Raw genomic sequence first — 21325 nt, 5'->3', positions numbered from 1 at the left:
ATATTTTATGTCTGCAATGTCACATTTTTTGAGTCTCAACCTTACTTTAGGTCTCCTTCTGATCATTCTGATATCTCTGAAGTCTTACCTATACCTCAGGTTTTACCTACACCGACCATTGAGGAATCTACAAGCATTTTATACATCTCCAAATCACGGTTGCCACCACCACTTTTGACTTATCATCGACGACCGTGTCCAGCATCAGACCCAACATCAGGTCCAGATGATTCATGTCATGCGTCGGACCCTGCACCTAATGCGGACTTATCCCCTCCTGATCAGCCGATTGCACTTCGAAAGGTAAACAGTGCACTTGTAATACTAACCCACATTATACCCTTTTAAGTTATCATCGTCTATCATCATCCCATTATGCCTTTGTATTATCATTGTCCTCCGTCCTTATTCCTAAGTCTGCAGGTGAAGCCCTTTCTCATCCCGGATGGCGACGGGCTATGATTGACGAGGTGTCTGCTTTACACACGAGTGGTATTTGGGAGCTTGTTCCTCTTCCTTCAGGGAAATCTACTATTGGTTGTCGTTGGGTTTATGCAGTCAAAGTTGGTCCGGATGGCCAAGTTGATCGGCTTAAGGCTCGCCTTGTTGCGAAGTGGTATACACAGATATTCGGGCTTGATTACATTGATACTTTCTCTCCCGTGGCTAAAATAGTATCTGTTTGTCTTTTTCTATCCATGGCTGTTGTCCGCCATTGGCCTCTTTATCAGTTGGACATTAAGAATGCTTTTCTCCATGGTGATCTTGAGGAGGAAGTTTATATGGAGCAACCACCTGGTTTGTTGCTCAGGGGGAGTCTAATCTGGTGCGTCGATTGCATCGGTCACTTTATGGTCTGAAACAGTCTCCTCGAGCCTTTGGTAAATTCAGCACAGTAGTTTAGGAGTTTGGCATGACTTGCAGTGAAGCAGATCATTTTGTGTTTTATCGACATTCTGCTCCAAATTTGAGTATTTATTTGGTGGTTTATGTTGAGATATCGTTATAACTGGCAGTGATCAAGTGGTATCACTAATTTAAAGCAACATCTCTTTCAGCATTTCCAGACTAAAGATCTTGGCAGATTGAAGTATTTTCTAGGTATTGAGGTTGCCCAATCCACGTTAGGTATTGTTATTAAGTGACGCAAGTATGCCTTAGACATTTTGAGGAGACAGGAATGATGGGATATAGACCCATTGACACTCCTATGGATCCGAATGCTAAACTCCTGCCAGGACAGGGGGAGCCACTCAGTGATCCCGGAAGATATAGGCGGCTGGTTGGTAAGTTGAATTATTTCACAATGACTAGACCTGACATTTCGTTTCCTGTGAGTGTTGTAAGTCAAGTTTATGGATTCTCCCTGTGATAATCATTGGGATGCAGTTGTCCGCATTCTGCGATATATTAAGTCAGGTCCAGGTAAAGGACTGCTTTTCAAAGATTGAGGCGATGAGCAGATCGTTGGATATACAGATGCTGATTATGCAGGATCACCCTCTGATAGACGTTCTACATTCGGATATTGTGTGTTAATAGGAGGTAATTTGGTATCCTGGAAGAGTAAGAAACCGAGTGTCGTTGCTCGATTTAGTGTTGAATCGGAATATCGAGCAATGGCTGTTGCAACTTGTGAGCTAGTTTGGATTAAGCAGTTGCTCGGAGAACTAAAATTTGGAGAAATCAGTCAAGTGGAACTTGTGTGTGATAATAAAGCGGCCCTTTATATCGCATCAAATCCGGTATTTCATGGGAGGATTAAGCATATTGAGATTGACTGTCACTTTGTCAGGGAAAAGATACTCTCCGGAGCTATTGTTACTAAATTTGTGAAGTCGAGTGATCAGCTTGCAGATATTTTCACCAAGTCAATCAGTTGTCCTCGTATTTGATACATCTGTAACAAGCTCGGTACATATGACTTATATGCACTAGCTTGAGGGGGAGTGTTAGAATAGGAATAGGATTTGTATATAGTATCTACATGGAAAAGGATTAGAATGTAGTGTCTATAAATAGGGCTCAATGTAATAATGTAGATACATAATTCAATAATAATATTTTCTCCCATATTTTCTCACAAGTGTTAAAGGGCATCGTGATCTAGTCTATGCATTTTGGAGAGGGCAAATTCATCTACCATAATGTGAATTCTTTTGAGTGAATACGGCTCTTGCCGCTTTGGTATTAAGCCGAACTCTTAAAAAATGTATTTGTTAAATCTATGTTAGAAAGATTAGTTAACATTATGATGCTGATTCCCAGACTTCTACTACCTCTATCAGATAGTACATTTTCAGCTTGTCACTAGTTTCATACTCTCATACTCTCATTCTTGCAGTTAAATGCAATTTTTCCATGTTGTGTGTGATTGTTCACACTATAACTTCTAAGAGTTTGGAATAAATTCTTATTATAAACTTTGGTTCCTGTTTTGTACTCTCCTATGTTTAAAATTAAGTTGATCTAATCTGGTTCAAAATGCACCTCTGGCTAATTTATATTGTTTCATGTCTTTATGGATGAAGTAATGACGTTTGCCAAAGGATGGAAGCAGAAAATGCTTTGTACTCATTGATTTACTTGCTCAGTAACTCAGAGATCTCTAAGAGCTTGACAAGAACGGTATTGCAATTTGTTTTGTTTTCCACTAAAATGTTGATCAGTCAGATTCTCGTTCCACAGAGGTAAAACGATATTGTTTCCTATGCAGCTATTGGACGTTCTTACTCGGATCCTAGATCCGAGCAAAGAAATGAAATCAAAGGTCTGTAACAATGGCTTGTTAGTTTTAAGGGGAAATCAAACTCTTTCCACAACTTCTCTGAGTGACTCTTTTCTTTCTGGGTTATTCAGTTTTATGATGGACCAGTTAATGGGTCAATGAAGGCATGGAGTGCAGCAAGAAATGCAGGGTTGATGGGAAATGAAAACGCGAAAGTTGCATCAACTACCAGGTTTCATGTTTGTTTCCACATTCTACCCCCTTCCCTTTGTATCTATGCGTTTCACCATGACCTTGAATTGCTTAGTTCATGAATACCTGTTCCAATGATATCAGTTCTGCAGTGTTTTTGATGAGACTACAGTATATTCAGAAGATTTAGGTCTTAATGATAAGAGCAATCACTTGCTACATTTACAGGCTCTTGATTTCAGATATCTGATGCTGAAGAGTGGGATGGGAGGAATGATGAGGTTGATTAAGATGGGCAGGAAGGGAGAGTAAACATTTAGGAACTGGGAGAGTTCACAGGACACCCCATTAGGCTTGGTGAGAGGGTGGTAACAGCGCTTCTGATTCCCCCAGTACTCTCTGTATCTGTAGCCTATTATTTAAAGTGGATTGGATTTTTTTCACCTTCAAGGATGTGGATCAGTTTATGTACCCGTCCTATACTTGAGAACTGAAACTTTTCCTAGTGGAATCCGCATATCTAAGGTCACCAAGATGTAATTTGCTAGAATATCAAGTGAGTCTAGATTCATATTCGTCTAGACAATGTACAAGAGGTGTTCCTTCCCTCTGGATCAAAAAGAGTGTCTACTTAGCCTTTTTCTCTTGAGTCAAAAAAAGTGTCCACTTATCAAATCAAGAAATAATTAACCTTATCTTTTCAGATTTGCCCTTATTAAGTGTTATGTGATCAAATCCCAATACCTATTTAATTAGGGGCAGTTTAGTCAAATTACCTATTTTTATCTAGGAGTTAGTATTTTCTTAAGGGTGTGCAAATGGCTAAGTGGACACTCTTTTTGATCCGGAGGGAGTATCTAAAATATAATAGGTAATCAGTCTCCAATCTAATAAGGTAGGTAATATTCTATTATTAAATACAGAGTAGCTAAGGTATCCTATAGAATCTTCTATAAGATCATCCTTGTTCAAGTATAATGAATATTGACGTGTATTCACTTATTATTCTAATAATAGGCTTCCTCAAAATCCAAGTGGAAACATAAAAAGTTGACGCATAAATCCCTTTAGAATAGTGTGGAATCACCGAGAGAAAAGCTGTGCTAGGATTCTTTCCCCTAGATTGTCGCTGGTGCATAGCGAAAGTAGAAAGTGCTTCTTGTACTACACACAGAGAGGAATCTATTCTCAGTCACCATGAAGAGATAGTGTTGTAAATCTCCAAAACTTTATCAGTTTAACTTGAATTGGCAGAACAATGACAAGAAATTCAAAGATTAGAAGAGGGGGCTAGTCATGTAAAAAATAGCAACGCCTCTCGCCTAAGAGATGAAATCCTAGAGAGACAAGTTCCGCTTGAACAGTCGTCCAGAGATTGGGGAACGGTTGCCAGAAAGAGGAGCAAAGCCGGGCACCAATAGGAAGAATAGAAGAAGAAAACATTGACCTGACGGGCAGCATGTTGCGTCCAAATGCACACGCAAGTGTACGTGATCGTGCAAGTAATATAGTGATTATATAAAATCGAATGTCGAACCCACAGAGACTTATGACCAATACTTTCACGAAAATAAACTATTGCTACTACCTATGCAAGTAAAGAATAAAAGTTTTGGTTGTTTTGTAAACTAATGCTGAAATAAATATAACTAACAATGTAACCAGAATTTGTGCTGAGAACGTATTTTGAATACTGCTTTTATCAAGATTTGAGACGTATTCCAGGATCGTGGTCTGTTCACCAATCCTATTGAGTCATTCAAGTATCTCACCTTAGCAACTTTATTCACAATTGTCAATTAACCGGATTATTAATCTTGTAGTGTTCTCCCGAACCACTACTCGCCGATTCAAGATAACTCCCTCCTATATTCCTATGGTATTGACCTATCAAGAATGCAATAAGAACACGGCATGAAATTGATTGCGGTAACTAAGTATATTCCTATCCTAGTCACAAATCCTAGCCCAACTATAGGGATATTCAGATCACAATCTCGTTACTTCTCCATATTGACAACGCCTTTCCCAAGCACGGGTATCAATTAGTAATTAAAACTCAACTGTTGCGCAGACAATCAAGCAATTAAGCACATAAGTAAAGAGGCAATTGCATACGAACAAGCTACTAAGATTGAAATATTTGTCAAACGTCAATATTCATGGCTACGCCACAACCCTAATTACGGTGTTTAGTTACACATGATTCGAGAATGAGAACAAGAATTCATGATTAACATAGGGTTTCAATGTAAAGAAAAATAATAGAAAAGGAATAAAACCTAGAAAGAGTTTCCCAAGTCTCAAAATTCGTCCAAGCCGCCTTTCTAATGTTAAAAACGACTATTTATACGCTAGGGTAAATATAGGATAAGTTGGCCCAATCCCGATCCAAGTAGGACAACTGACGCCGTCGCGTGCGCCGGCCGTGCGCGATGGCCGCCGCATGATCTCCTCTCGTGTGCCGCTTGCGCGGCGCACGGCCAATGCATGGCCCGTCCGAGATCTCGCAGACGGGGTTTTTGTTCGCCGGGCCGTGCGACGCACAGCGCATACGAGTCCCTTCGGGCCTGCCGCCTTCAAGTGCCGGAACTTCCTTCCCATGTTCAACCAACATGCACCGCCTCGGATTCAATCAAAAACTGCTCGAAATACCCTCCATTGGTCACTGTTGTACCTATTCATACAAGCATACCAACATAAGATCTTATACAACAATTTGCATTAAAAATCGCGATTAAAGTGCTAAGAAGTGAAGTGCAAATGACACTAAATCTAGATATTTGTGCCAAATATCAACACCCCCCACTTAAACTTTGCTCGCCCTCGAGCAACCACTTATCCAACACTCCCTTGTACTTCTTAAAGCCATGCCACTCAAACAGTCCACATCGATTCGGCGGATGAAAGTTTCGAAAACACATTTAAACATACACATTGAGCCAATTCTCTCAAAAGTCATGCCAACTGCTTCAAAACAAACATTTTCTTACGCTTCCAAATATTAGCAACCAAATCTCTCAAGAAACGACACATTTAAAAACATGCATATGACTCCAGACACCACTCAAACACAAAGAGTCTGCTACTTGACCGAGTGGGAGTACTTCACCCATCTCCTATCAATTATGTGTCCTCACCCAAAAAAGCGTTGTACATATTTCACACAAAGTTAACAACATATGTCAATGGACATAAGTTGCACACAAGATCGCTCACTCTCACAAAGAATATCCACTGCTCAAACATAACGAACCATAGGCTTGCCCGTCGTGTAACCGTTCCACAAATTAGAGTGAGATGAATTTAGGATCACTTAGGACTTGTATGGTTGTAATGTAGGCTAAGGGACGGGTAGGATATATTTTTGGAAATAGTGACTAACCTCCCTAAGCACTTTTAATACCTCACAGCATAAGTTATTTAGGACCTCCTTCATCAACCGTGAATTTCAACCACAAGCTACTCATTCTATCCCGTCAACAATCATTTATTTTCTCAACTTTAAGCGCCATCCTATTTTCGACTAGCTAGTGGGAAACCATATTAAGAAAACACATTACTAACTGGTCAGTTTCCATTTTCTGTTTTTCAGTTCTGATGATTTTTTTTTTTTTTTTTTTTGTTTTTTTTGTTTTTTTTCAGTTTGCAATCATACTTCTCACTACTAGCTTTCAAAACATTCCAGCGCACCAATAGCCTTCCTTTCAACTTCATTCAATGAACCCTCCCTTAGTTTCGCATCTCAACTCCAATTCCACAATTCGCTATTAAAGTGCCTAAGGAGTAAACAAGGATAAAAAAAATTGGTCAATAAAAACAACGGGGGTAGGCTAATTGGCTGTTGTCAAAAGAAAAGCTAAAGGCTCAACGGGGTTGACTAGGGATATATATATACACAAAGGGTAGGCAAGCAACGTTTCGAAATTCGGCTAACAAAGAAATGCCTAGATCACTTCCTAAACTTCTCACTCAATTTCACTTCACGAACACACCGGGCAAGTTCTAGTCATCACTATCAAGCATGGATCATATAAGAGTTTCCTCACATCACACACAACACATAATCAATATAAAACAGATTCATGCAACCCTCCAATCAAGCAACTATCACAAATTATGCCAAGTGGGTCATACATGAGTCAATGCAATTCACTATAAAAGTGTTTCGAGAGATGTTGCTTCTTTTCATGCACGCTTTTTTAAACATCATCAAGAACAACTCATGGCTTTCACATTCCACCTAACCTGAGCACCTAGCATTCAAGTGGTCTAACAGGCTTAACTCTTACGACATCTTTTTACAAAAACTAAAAAAACTAACCCGGTTCAAAGGTCCCCCCTTAGGAAAGAACCGACGCCATAAGAAAACCTAAGGGGTGGATGGTGTGTGCCACTAATGAGGGACTCAAGAAGCTACAAAGAAAATCTAAAACGACTCAATTTTTTTTTTTTTTTGACTATAAGTCTAACACAAACTACCAAAAAGAAACCTATGGCACTTGATCACCATCCTTAACCTCAAAATGTTGTTACAAGAGACGTATTTCCCACCCCACACTTAAATCATGCTTTGCCCTCGAAGCATATAGAATGAAAAATGTAAAACCAAAGGCAAGAAATACTCCCTGCGGCCCCCTAGGGCCTAGTCGTCATCCTCATCAGACTCATCCTCGCCATCAGACGGCTCGGCATCTTCCTCCTCCTCGTCATCCGCATCTTGTGCTTGAGATTCTTCTTCACTACCTTCCTCCATCTCGGTCGCTATGAGGTCACGGAGCACAAGTCCTCATCATCGGCAACTTCCCTCCTCTCCAACTAGAATCCGAGCAAAGGCGTGGGACACTCCGCAAACACACCGGAGAGGTCTAACTCAAATTTCTCACTTGCTATCATCGCAATCTTGTAGATCCGCGCCAATACAATGACCGAGCCGATCTCTCTCGAGGGGAGTCAAGTTGCTTAGTGCTCGATCGTGGACTTGACATTAGATATGTCAATCATATTATCCGGGCACTCAAGCACCTTGTCATACTTACTCTCCAAATACGGGACCAACCTCCTCAGGTATGCTGTAAGTGTGTTACCGAAGCTAAGCTTAAGGGATTTGCCCTCTCTGATGCGGATCATATCCTGAAGCATCCAGTATCCAAGGTTGACAGGTTGCCCCATCAAGAAGAAGTACACGATGGCCACTCGCTCTTTCAACACGGTAGTAAAGTGGTCAAGTGGCATAATGCGGTAGTTGAGCAGTTTTAGCCACACTCGTGCTTCCTTCATGAAATCACCCATTAGCAGTCTTGTGTTCCTAGGGTCCTCTCTGTATCGTGCCCACTTGGCCTTGGAATCAGGCCCACACAGGGTTTTCCGAATGGCCTTATAGTCAGGCCTTTTTATGAACTCAAGCAATGGCCCCACGGGATGGTCGGGAACTCCTAATTGTGCACACAAAGTGGAGGCTGTCAACGGCACCCATTCACCTCTCAATTTCACCGAATGATGAGGCTCGCCACCCTCTGTTCTTGCCAAAATGATGTTGGAGTAAAGCTCCATAACCATGTCAATGTTGACCGGCCCTGGGTTATCAAATACCGAGTTCCAGCCCATTCCTATTATTTCATTGTAAATTCCCCTGAAATTTTTCTTCAATGCTACCTTATTGACACAGATCGTTCATGCACATGTCCATCAGCCGTGGGGGAACTCTTATACCATTCTTCCGCCAAACCAAATTCCCGTGGAAGGCGGGCCGCGGCCTCCGGAAGAAGCCCGAGGGATAGGAACCATAGTTGCTTGCCACTACGAGTTGTTGCCCCTCTTAGTAGGTGTGCTTGCCTCTCTACCCTCTGGACCCTTGTGAGGGGCCCGACTCGTCAACTTTACCTTTTCCTTTGGTCACCATTGTACCTGTAGAGATACACAACACAACCATCCAACGGTATTAGCAAATTTAGCCCAAGTCACGACCCCAAACTTATTGTATGCTAACACTTCACTTTGTCGCCCGCAAGTTAAGCCCAAGTGTGATGTCGTGAAACACCCCACACTTATTACAAACTATGGTGCAAAAAAAAAAAATATATGAAACAAAGAAGTTAACTAATCTAGAGACTAAAACGACAAAATTAATGAGACCCAAGATCCAAAAAGAAAAACGCTAAAAAAAAAAAAAAAAAAAAACTATTCTTCACAACAAGGACAATCATGTTGGAGGACCTATGGTTGTTCACGGCAATGCCCCAGGGTTTTGAATGTTGTTTCAAGTTTATTTGCTACTCAAGACTTCACAAAAATCACAAAAAACTTGATTTAGGACTTTTATCAAACAACTTGTGGGCATAGGACTATCCCTTGGAGTTTTGTAACAATGGAGGATTAGAAAACCCTCCCTCAATTTTGGGAATCATTGTTCTTGCATCCAACACCCATTACTAACACAACAATACCAAACCCTCATCCCAATTCGCCCAACCCCATAAACCAGGGTTTATCAATGTTCTATACCAACACAAAAGGGAAAGAGGTTTCTATGAGTGAAAGCACACGAAATCATACCTTGTGTTGTAATGTGGGATGATTGACACTACCTTCCTTAGAGTTGAATGGGATTGGGAGAAGGGTTTTAGGATTTGGGTTCGAGTGGGGGGGTTTAGCAGAGAGAGGGTAAGAGTTTGTGAGAAGTGAGGGTTATTGGGGGGTCTTCCATTTCTTATTCTTTTAAAAGAAATCGAACCGGTCGACCGTGCGGCCGGACATACGCGGCGCGACCATCGCACAACACCCCCCCCCCCCCCCCCCCCCGAACTTTATACTTTGAAAAATTTGACTCTGAGTGCCGAACATGCGCTGGCCATGCGACGCATGACCAACGCACACCACCCCCCCCCCCCCCCGAACTTATACTTAGCTAAAATTTTAACTCTGAGTGCCGATCATGCGCTGGCCATGCGACGCATGACCAACGCACAACACCCCCCCTTCTGAACTTTACACTTAGCCAAATTTTTAGCCTGCTTACCTTGTGTGCGATTCCCATGCGACGCATAGGAAAAACACAAACAAACCTGGATCTCGATTCTTACTGTTTTGCATTTGTTTCGAGTTCCCGTGCCTCCCTTTGCCCTGCAACATGAACAAACATGACATATATGCTACAAAAGTTGGGTTGCCTCCCAACCAGCGCCTTAGTTAAGGTCGTGGCACGACACTTTTTGTACTTTTCTTTTATTTTGAATTGTTACATTACAAACTCGGGTTGCCTCCTGAGAAGCGCCTTAGTTAACGTCGCGGCACGACGCAGATTCTTTTCTACTCATCATTAAAGAGCATTTGCTATTTCTCTTTGTTAAAATCACCGCCCCAATATCGCTTGAGACGCTGCCCATTCACTAAGAACTTACGCACCCCATCCATGGTTTGTATCTCGACTACACCGTGGGGGTGATTCTAGTCACTACAAATGGTCCAGACTAACGGGACTTAAGCTTGCCCGGAAACAACCTCAGCCTCAAGTTAAAGAGTAGCACCTGCTGCCCTGGCGCGAACTCACGATGCTGGATATGCTTGTCGTGCCATCTCTTAGTCTTCTCCTTGTATAGCTTCGCATTCTCATACGCCCCTAATTTGAATTCATCAAGCTCATGTAATTGGAGCAATCTCTTCTCCCCTGCTAGATTCATATCAAGATTGAGCTTTTTTATTGCCCAATATGCTTTATGCTCTAATTCAACCGGCAGATGACACGCTTTCCCATAAACTAACCTGTAAGGAGACGCTCCGATAGGGGTTTTATATGCTGTGCGATACGCCCACAAGGCGTCATCCAACTTCATTGCCCAGTCCTTCCTCTGAGCATTCACGGTCTTCTCTAGGATTTGCTTCACTTCTCTGTTCGAGACCTCTACCTGTCCGCATGTCTGTGGTGGTAAGTCAGAGAGACTTTATGTTTCACCCCATACTTTGCTAGAAGGTTCTTCAACAAGCTTTTGCAGAAGTGAGCACCACCATCACTAATCATTGCCCGCGGGTTCCAAACCTCGCGATTATGTTCTTTCGCACAAAATTTACCACCATCTTCGCATAATTGGTTGGGAGAGGCACTGCCTCTACCCATTTTGAAACATAGTCAACAGCAAGCAGAATGTACTTGTTACCGAAGGATGGTGGGAAGGGACCCATGAAATCAATGCCCCAGACGTCAAATATTTCTACCTCCAATATGTTTGTCAAAGGCATCTCGTGCCTCTTAGAGATGTTTCCCGTTCGTTGACATCTGTCGCAACTTCTAGCAAATGCATGAGCATCTTTGAAAAGAGTGGGCCAATAGAAGCCAGATTGTAAAACCTTCGCAGCAGTACGATCACCCTGAAAGTGCCCTCCATATGGGGAAGAATGATAACTCTCCAACACTTGACTCACCTCGGTCTGTGGAATGCATCTCCGCACTAACTGATTAGTCCCTTGCTTGAATAAATACGGCTCATCCCATATATAAAACCGGGAGTCATGATATAGCTTCTTTCTCTGCTGTGAGGTGGCTTCAGGGGGGTACACCCCACTTACAATCAAGTTCACAATATCAGCATACCATGGGACTTCGGCGGCGGGAATGGCAAATAGCTGCTCATCAGGGAAAGACTCGAGAATTTGAACGTCCTCCACAAAATGATTATGGTTGTCCAATCTAGACAAATGGTCTGCGACTTGGTTCTCAGCTCCCTTACGATCCTTAATCTCAATATCAAATTCCTGCAAAAGGAGAATCCACCGAATCAACCTGGGTTTAGCATCCTTCTTGCTGAACAAGTAGCGAATGGCTGCGTGGTCTGTATAGACAATAACATGTGTCCCAACGAGATAGGACCGAAACTTATCAAACGCATAAACCACGGCCTAGCAACTCCTTCTCTCGTCACAAAGGTAATTCACTTGGGCGTCTAACATCTTGCTTGCATAATAGATAGAATGAAAACTTTCTCTCGTCGTCGTCCCAACACAGCCCCCGCAGCATTGTCACTTGCATCACACATCAACTCGAATGGCAAGTTCCAGTCAGGTGCAATGATTATTGGTGCGGTTACCAATCTCTTCTTTAGACCTTCAAAGGCCTTAATACAAGCATCATCAAATAGGAATTTCACCTCCTTTTCAAGTAACCTGCACATCGGACTTGAGATCTTTGAAAAATCCTTTATGAAGCGTCTGTAGAATCCTGCATGCCCGAGGAAACTGCGCACACCCTTGACTGATACAGGGGGCGGCAGCTTCTCAATGACCTTCACTTTAGCACGATCCACCTCCAGCCCTCTTTTTGAAACCTTGTGCCCAAGGACGATGCCTTCTCGGACCATAAAGTGACATTTTTGCCAATTTAAGACCAGGTTAGTCTCTTCACATCTCGCAAGTACTCGGTCTAGATTCTTCAGGCAAACCTCAAAAGAGTTCCCGAATACCGAAAAATCATCCATGAATACTTCTATAAAGTCCTCAACCATCTCTGAGAAAATAGCCATCATACACCTTTGGAAAGTCGCTGGTGCATTACACAACCCAAATGGCATGCATTTAAAAGCATATGTACCATATGGGCATGCAAACGTGGTCTTCTCCTGATCCTCCGGAGCAATAGCTATCTAATTGTAGCCAGAATAGCCATCTAGAAAACAATAAAACTCTTGCCCGGCTAACCTGTCTAGCATTTGATCTATGAAGGGAATGGGGTAGTGATCCTTTTTGGTTGCCTCGTTCAACTTGCGATAATCCATGCAAATTCTCCATCCAGTGATTGTTCGAGTAGGAATGAACTCGTTTTTGTCATTTGTCACAACTGTCATCCCTCCTTTCTTTGGGACGCATTGCACCGGGCTCACCCACTTGCTGTCCGAAATGGGAAAAATAGTGCCTGAATCTAACCACTTGATTACCTCTTTCTTGACAACCTCTTTCATCACTGGATTCAATCTCCGTTGATGCTGTGCGCTCGGCTTATGATCATCCTCCATGAGTATCTTGTGCATGCATAGCGCGGGGCTAATTCCTTGAATATCAGATATCTGCCACCCCAATGCCCTTTTGTGAGACTTCAATACTTCCAAACAAATACTAACCTCTTCTAGTCAACTCTCGCAATATCACCGGAGGTATCACCCTCGCCTAAGAATGCATATTTAAGATGGGCGGGCAAAGGCTTCAATTCCAACTTCGGAGGCTCTTCAATTGATAACTTCGGAGTTACTCCCATTGTCCTGTCTAAGTGCTCAAACTCGCCTGCCCGAATATAAATACTTGCCATATCCAGAATCTGCACCATCTCAAACGCCGCCGTGTCACCAAACATATCATCCCCCACCAAGGCTCTCTCCAATGGATCATGAGAAGTGATGAGTGGCCTTCGTGTATCATCATTCAGAATAGTAATGGCGGACAGCTCCTCATAGATTGCAGGCATCTTCAGAGCTTGGTATACATTGAAGACCTCAACTTTATCATGTACTCTCATGGTGAGCTGCCCGGCAGCTACATCAATAAGTGCTCTCCCTGTGGCCAAGAATGGACGCCCCAAAATAAATGGGACTTCCGGGTCTGGCTCGAAGTCCAAAATCACGAAGTCTGCAGGAATTATCAGCGACCCCACTTGCACCAGTACATCTTCAATAATGCCTTCTGGTCTTGCTAACGATCTGTCTGCCAGCTGAAGAACTATAGTGGTTGGTCTGGGCACTCCCAAACCTAGCTTTTTGAAGATAGATGAAGGCATAAGATTTATACTTGCACCAAGATCACAAAGTGCTCGAGCAACAACCTGCTTCCCAATAGAAATCTCAATCGTGAAACTTCCGGGATCTTTCAACTTAGGGGGCAACCTGTTTTGAATCCACGAAGTGCACTCTTCAGTAAGTGCAACGGTGGCATATTCTGTGAATCGGCTTTTGTTTGAAACAATATCTTTGATGTACTTAGCATACTTTGGAATACCTCCCGCAAAGATATCAACCAATGGGACATTCACGTGCACCTGCTTAAGCAAATCAAGAAACTTCTTGTAAGTCGCCTCTTCTTTCTGTCTTTCCAAACGTTGAGGGAAGGGAGGTGGTGGCTTTGTAACCACGGGCTGTGGCTGCTTTGTCACTGGTGTCTTGACTACCCTCTCTTCTTCAATCATCTCCTCGGTAATCTTCTCTTTTCCGCTTCTACTCGACCGGTTTTCTTCTGAGCTACTTCCTCTAGTTCTCTCCCATTTCGAAGAGTCACAGCATTACAAGGCTTGGGATTCACATCCGTATCACTCGGCCCTCCGTGGTCTAGTATTTTGTGCACCAACTATCCGTCCCATCTGCCTCTAAATTCCGCACAGCCAAATCGCGATTCTGATTATCTGCTATCAACTTCTGCCGGTCTATCATCATCTTCTGCATATCACCCATCATCTTTTTCATCATCTTTCCATACTATTCACGGGTGCCCGAGAGCAGGACGGTGGCCGATAGTTCTCGTTTCGATTACCCGGGTTGTTACTCCACTCCGAAATTTGGTGATTCCTCCCAATTGGGTTGTAGGAATTCCGCATCGATTGTTATTTCCTTGCCCCTTGCTTGCATTACCCACAAAGTATATGGATGCGGGATTTGCGGCATTCATCACGTTGTGACCTTCTCCACGTACTTCACAAAAACGATGGCTTGTTGCACTGCATGCACCTGTGGTGGAGCTTGCGCAGCAGTTAACTTCTTGATTTCAGTGCGCATGGCATCAATCTGTGCTGATAATGTTGTAAAATTATCTACTTCAAAGATACCCGGTGCTTTCCTAACTGAACTGCTAGCTGCATCATCCTGCCAGTCTGGAGTGCTCTGAGTAAACCTGTTCAATAGTGTGAATAGTTCTTCATAGCTTAGATCAAGAGCCTTCCCTCCCGCAAAGAATGTCTAGTGATGACTTATGTTGGGCATCCGGACTCTCAATAAATGTGTGTGCCGTAACTTCATTCGTCCGATGGTGGTGAGGACAATCTACCGAGAAGCCCTTAAACCTCTCCCAGGCTTGATACAAATTTTCTCCATTTTTCTGCCTGAATGACATGAGCTCCCTTCGGAGGCGAGCGGTCTTTGCTGGTGGAAAGAACCTTGTCAAGAATTTCGTCGCCAAGTCATCCCACGTAGTGATAGAATTGGCGGGCTCTGCTAATAACCAGTTACTTGCATTCCCCAATAGAGAGAAGGGGAACAGTGTCAACCGCATATATTCTTTAGTGACCTTTCCAGTAGCAAAAGTATCAACAATCTGCAGAAAAGTATGGATGTGACGCTGAGGATCCTCGTGCGACATTCCCGTGAATTGCCCACTAGAGTGAAGTAGTTGAATCATAGGATGCTTCAGCTCAAAGTGCCCTTCGATGGTGGGCTTGACAATGCTTGAAGTGACATCCGCCACACGAGGCATTGCAACCTCTCTCACTTTCGCTGGTTGATTATTAGCCATGACCACAGGTAACTCTGCGACAGCCTGCGGGTTCTGCAATAAATTCAAATCTCTCTGTCGCGCCGATTGAAAGTACGTTCAGGCTCAGGATCAAATTCCTCAAGATTGTTTTGACCCGCAGTCCTTCGCATTCGAGCAAAGTACCTGCAATCAAGTAGCAGCTAAGATCAAGACGTTAATACTTGGATAAGTATAGCAATACAATTTATTATGGCAAAAAATAATTGACTTCTAAGTCCCCGGCAACGGCGTCAAAAACTTGTTGCGTCCAAATGCACACGCAAGTGTACGTGGTCGTGCAAGTAATATAGTGATTATATAAAATCTAATGTCGAACGCACAGAGACTTATGACCAATACTTTCACGAAAATAAACTATTGCTACTACCTATGCAAGTAAAGAATAAAAGTTTTTATTGTTTTGTAAACTAATGCTGAAATAAAAATAACTAACAATGTAACCAGAATTTGTGCTAAGAACGTATTTTGAATACTGCTTTTATCAAGATTTGAGAAGTATTCCAGGGTCGTGGTCTGTTCACCAATCCTATTGAGTCATTCAAGTATCTCACCTTAGCAACTTTATTCACAATTGTCAATTAACCGGATTATTAATCTTGTAGTGTTCTCCCGAACCACTACTCGCCGATTCAAGATAACTCGCCTCCTATATTCCTATGGTATTGACCTATTAAGAATGCAATAAGAACACGGCATGAAATTGATTGCGGTAACTAAGTATATTCCTATCCTAGTCACAAATCCTAGCCCAACTATAGGGATATTCAGATCACAATCTCGTTACTTCTTCTCCATATTGACAACGTCTTTCCCAAGCACGGGTATCAATTAGTAATTAAAACTCAACTGTTGCGCAGACAATCAAGCAATTAAGCACAGAAGTAAAGAGGCAATTGCATACGAACAAGCTACTAAGATTGAAATATTTGTCAAACGTCAATATTCATGGCTACGCCACAACCCCAGAATTACGGTGTTTAGTTACACATGATTCGAGAATGAGAACAAGAATTCATGATTAACATAGGGTTTCAATGTAAAGAAAAATAATAGAAAAGGAATAAAACCTAGAAAGAGTTTCCCAAGTCTCAGAATTCGTCCCAGCCGCCTTTCTAGTGTTAAAAACGACTATTTATACGCTAGGGTAAATATAGGATAAGTTGGCCCAATCCCGATCCAAGTAGGACAACTGACGACGCTTGTGCGCTGGCTGTGCGGCGCATGCCGACGCATGATCTCCTACGTGTCTTTGCTGTGCGGTGTATGGCTGATCATGCTTTGTCTGAGATTCAGAGATGGGGTTTTTGTGCGCTGGCTGTGCGACGCATAGCCAGCGCATGAGTCCCTTCAGTGGTCGGTTTCTGCCTTCAAGTGCTGGAACTTCCTTCCCATGTTCAACCAACATGCACCGCCTCGGATTCAATCAAAAACTGCTCGAAATACCCTCCATTGGTCCCTGTTGTACCTATTCATACAAGCATACCAACATAAGATCTTATACAACAATTTGCATTAAAACTGCGATTAAAGTGCTAAGAAGTGAAGTGCAAATGACACTAAATCTAGATATTTGTGCCAAATATCGCAGCATATATCTGCCGGTAGCATTAGTCGGGAGCGGAAGCTATTTGAGTCTCTACCAAGATCATAGATGCTCTGGTACCATGTATAATAGAGAAAAACCTTTCTTACAAGAGGTGCTCCGTATATAAGTCTTAGGCTGTGTTTAATATGGTAGTGAATTAATCTCGATGCTAATGATGTATGTATATTCTATATTTTTTTTTTTTTTTGAGTAATGTTATATTCTATAATTAAAAAGAGTATCCTAAGGTATCTTATACAATTTTTTGTATGTTTGTTTCTTTTTCAATATGAATTTAGACACGTATGCACTTGATATTCTAACCTAGCTTAGTTTAAATGGATCTCCAGTAATGCTCATTGCTTTTGGTCATCTAAATTCAGAATTTTAGATTTTCCTAACGCTAGCACATAGCACTAGATAACAAGGTTACTTACCCACATTTGACAGTTGTGTGATTATCAAATCGTTTACAAGGCTACATTCTCTGCTATCGCCAACTTGGGCTTGAGTTTTAGGGTAGCTGAGGATGAAACTGTTAAGTTGGCTGGGCACTAGTTGGAACTTGCATCATTGTAGTTCGAGTTGATGTTGATTTGTGTTTCGCAACATATGAGGGTGATGGCCGTCATGTCTATGTCGATTATTAGGATTTCAGAGGTTATGACTAAAATGATGTATTAAATATATGCTCTTACGTCCAAAGACTCATTCCTTCATCATCCTTCTATATTTTAACAAGATATATGGTAAAGGGCATATCTAGGCAAGTTTTGGTTCCTTCTCAATTTATACTGAAAGTATTCTTCCAAATGATCTTGTTGACATGGTAAATAGAGGCGGATCCAGAATTTGGAGGTTCCGGGTGCCACTGTGCTGTAAATGTAGACGTACCGCAATTTACACAGTCCAATTAATAGAGTAATTAAACGTTTGATCGGTTTTATCAATTTTGGATTGCGGATTGGGTTATTTGTCTTTTCGGTTTACGTAGAAAAATATTATATAGAAAAAATTACACTCATATAGGTACATCAACTCAAGCTTACAAGCATAATTGCTAATATAACATAATTACTCCCTCCGTCCCATAATAAGTGTCACCTTAGCCAAAAACACGCATATTAAGAAACCAATAATGAAGTGTGAAGTTTACCAAATTACCCTTTTCCTCTTGATGATTAGAGCATGCACAAGTAGTCCATCTTTTGACATTGGGAATCCAACAATCATCATTTAGAGTACTACTACTTCTTTTGCCTCTTACTAATCCTATCTTCCATAGGCCAAAACTTTCATTTTCAACTGAAACCCAAAATTTGACATTGTGAATCCAACTTTTGACCTATGGAATTACGGCTGATATAAGAACTTTAACTTGCCAAATTTCAACTTAAAATATTGGAGCCAAAGTTCCATTCTGGTTTTACAAAATTTGAATTTTGTGTTCATCATTTAGCTTCCCACCAAAAATGTCTTCAACTTTACCTTGACTTTTAAACTCTCTCTCCATTTTACAATTTGAGGAAATTTCATTCAAGATTTTACTAGAGTAGAAGAGACTAGTATTTATAGGTTGAAATAAATGTAATACAATAATGGAAAAAGAAATTCCACATAATGTGAACAATTGTTGGGTTCCAAAAACTGAAAAGGAGTACAACAGTGATAGTTCCAACACGTTCACTTTAGTAGGAGTAAATGTTTCTTGAATAAAGAAACTCCCATTTTTTATCTAAGGGCAAAGTTGGAAAAAACTAGTCAATTTGTACATTAATTTCCTAAGGTGACACTTATTATGGGACAAATATTTTTAGCTAAGGTGACACTTATTATGGGACGGAGGGAGTATTATTTTTAATTCGCGTGAACCAAGACTAAGCATACCCTTTTCTTTTGCATTTTGTTAAACCATTTAAATAAAATAAAATAACTAGTAAAATTAAAGATAAGAAACAATGACGGAAGAGAGCAGCAGGGAAAAAGTTATTAAAATTTGACAAAGAGAGATGAGAAGATTCGGGAGAAGAGAGAGTTTTTATGGGAAAAGAGAAAGAGTTTTTATGGAAGAAGAAAACTATTTATTGTCTTGCTAAGATTGTATGCTTAAAAAAAAGGGAGTGAAATGGGAGAAGATAAATAAAAACTTGTTCATTTGTTAGATAAATTACCATATTCATGTGAGAAAGAAAAAAGGAAGAAAAAGAAGTATAGCCGCAGGGGTTTGAACCTGCGCCCCTGCGGTGGAAAATCAGGTGCCTAACCATTGGCACCATAGCCTTCATTGTTATTCCGGGTGGCACTATGATCTTTTATAATATATCTTACACATATATACATACATATACATAGTTTCAACTGAGGCGTGGGGTTGGCGTGGCACTCCCACGCACGCCACTACATAGATCTGCCCCTGCATATAATTTATGTATTGTAAGTTGCATAATAACAGCATTTGTTCATCTTGCAATTATCTTTACTCATAAAGGGAGATTTTTTTTAATCTCTTGCAAATGAGCAATTTGGTCATTCTGCAGCACTTTCGAGATATTTGAAATGCAGGACTGTATTCGGTGCTTCACTAGTTGGTGTTACAGCAGATATAAGATAAATGTATTTACTATTTCATGCTTGGAATCAGACTTGCGTTTCACTTTTTGCAGTTGGGAAACTGCCAATGTGGGGGATCTCTTAGATTCTACTGTTCTATCTCGCCTAGTTGATATCATGAGGACATCATCCCCGGATTTGCAGAGGAAAGCTGCTTCTATCCTTGAGTTTGCTGCAGTTATTGAGCCATGCACGGAAAAGATCTTGTCCATTGACCTAGAAGCTGGTCTAGATGCTGTTTTCCAGCTGAAAGCTTTAAATGGTATGCGAGGCTACTCGCCCTAAACCTCATCAAGACCAAGTCTTTCAGAAAGTGTGGCTTTTTTCTCATTTTTTCCTTTTAGTAGGTCACTTGGTCCCTCTTTGAAGTATGTAGTAGTTTGGCACTGCTTCTGTTCAATATAAGATGGTAATCTAGAAGTCTTAGGAATTCTGGAGAATACTATCTCAAAGAAGGAAACCGTGTTCTTCTGTTAGATTTTAAGTAGATCAATGTGTAAATTTCAAAAGTAGTCTCACTACCAAAGTAGGAGGTTAGGACATTCTTTTCTGGCATATAGGCCTCAAATTGTGCCCCAACTTCCGGTTAATAGTTTTTCAGTTCACCTAAGACATTTGCAGGTTAGATCTTGGATTCAGTTGTGATCCACAACATTTTACCTTCCATATACACTAAATTATTATCATTCACTTACCAATTCCTAAATTAATGAAGTTATCTCTCTCTCTCTCTCTCTCTCTCTCTCTCTTTTGGTTCTAGGTACAATTCCAATTTCCACCTTCCAGTTTTTTCACTTGTCCTATTGTCCATGCTTTAAATTCCCTGAATATGCTCAGCAAGTTCACCAATATTATTGTTCATGTTTCTCTTGTGTGAGTGTGAGAGGAGAAATTGAGAGGGAACATTGTTTGATTATTCCCTCAAGTTATTAGGGTTAAGTAATAGGGTTTATATATTCTAAGAAAGGAAGACATCCAAACTTGTGGCAGTGTCTCCCGAGAACATCTTTTCTCCTACGAAATGATAATTAATGTCCATGTGTTTGGTCCTTTCATGAAACACTGAATTTAGTGCAATTTAACCAATCTCGCAAATGTTAGTTCTTTCTTTTATTGTTTGATCCATATGAGTTCACACATAAGTATTGTCATAGCTCAATATTCAGTTTCTGCACCTGATCTTGCAATTGCATTTTGTTTCTTACTTTTGGAGTGGTTAAAGGGTACATGGCTCCTTATATGGTCTTGGACAATCCTCTTCTCGTGAGCCAGCTTTTGGGGTTGAGTTAGGTTCATTTCTTTAACATGGCATCAGAGTGAAGCCCACCCAATTCTTTGTTTATGATGTTTGGCCCCCCGTCTTATATTGTCTAGGCTCCAGATGTCCAGTCCCGGGCGTGCGGGGAGGGGGGATGTTGGAGTCCCACATCGGTGGGTTAAAGGGTACATGGTTTCCTTATATGGTCTTGGGCAATCCTCCCCTCATGAGTTGAGTCCACATTCAAGGGTCAAAGAGTTCTAGAAAACGTTCTTGATGGAAAAAAATGTGAACGAGGGATCCCACTGAATTGAATTGGATCCATGAATCAAGGGTCAAGCAGTGTGTACAACGCCAAGCCATTCAGCATTTTCAAATTGCAACAAATTGATCCAAACTGATGTGTACTATATTTACAAGATTCTAACAGTGAGAAAATGTCTAACCTCCCAAA

The 21325-nt window shown here is 41.4% G+C and overlaps 1 protein-coding gene, 1 long non-coding RNA gene and 1 other non-coding gene across 4 annotated transcripts in view; all 3 read left to right on the top strand.

The window, feature by feature from the left end:
• LOC132045870 (uncharacterized) overlaps window positions 1-21325 on the top strand; it is a 39041-nt gene that overhangs the window by 16153 nt on the left and 1563 nt on the right. For both annotated transcript variants that reach the window (XM_059436450.1, XM_059436449.1), the window contains exons 5-8: window positions 2532-2628; window positions 2717-2770; window positions 2860-2960; window positions 19667-19875. In XM_059436450.1, coding sequence (XP_059292433.1) covers window positions 2532-2628; window positions 2717-2770; window positions 2860-2960; window positions 19667-19875 — 461 coding nt within the window. The remainder of the gene's footprint in view (window positions 1-2531; window positions 2629-2716; window positions 2771-2859; window positions 2961-19666; window positions 19876-21325) is intronic.
• On the top strand, window positions 167-2075 carry LOC132045871 (uncharacterized). Its single transcript, XR_009412549.1, has 2 exons — window positions 167-303; window positions 424-2075. It is a non-coding gene; the product is annotated as an uncharacterized LOC132045871 (long non-coding RNA).
• Window positions 14906-15016, top strand: LOC132045873 (small nucleolar RNA R71). The gene has a single exon (XR_009412551.1). It is a non-coding gene; the product is annotated as a small nucleolar RNA R71 (small nucleolar RNA).

The sequence above is a fragment of the Lycium ferocissimum genome, unplaced genomic scaffold (assembly GCF_029784015.1).
Source record: "Lycium ferocissimum isolate CSIRO_LF1 unplaced genomic scaffold, AGI_CSIRO_Lferr_CH_V1 ctg8334, whole genome shotgun sequence".
NCBI classification, from domain to species: domain Eukaryota; kingdom Viridiplantae; phylum Streptophyta; class Magnoliopsida; order Solanales; family Solanaceae; genus Lycium; species Lycium ferocissimum.
Note: the sequence above shows the minus strand (reverse complement) of the source record. Positions and strands in the feature narration are given on the sequence as shown.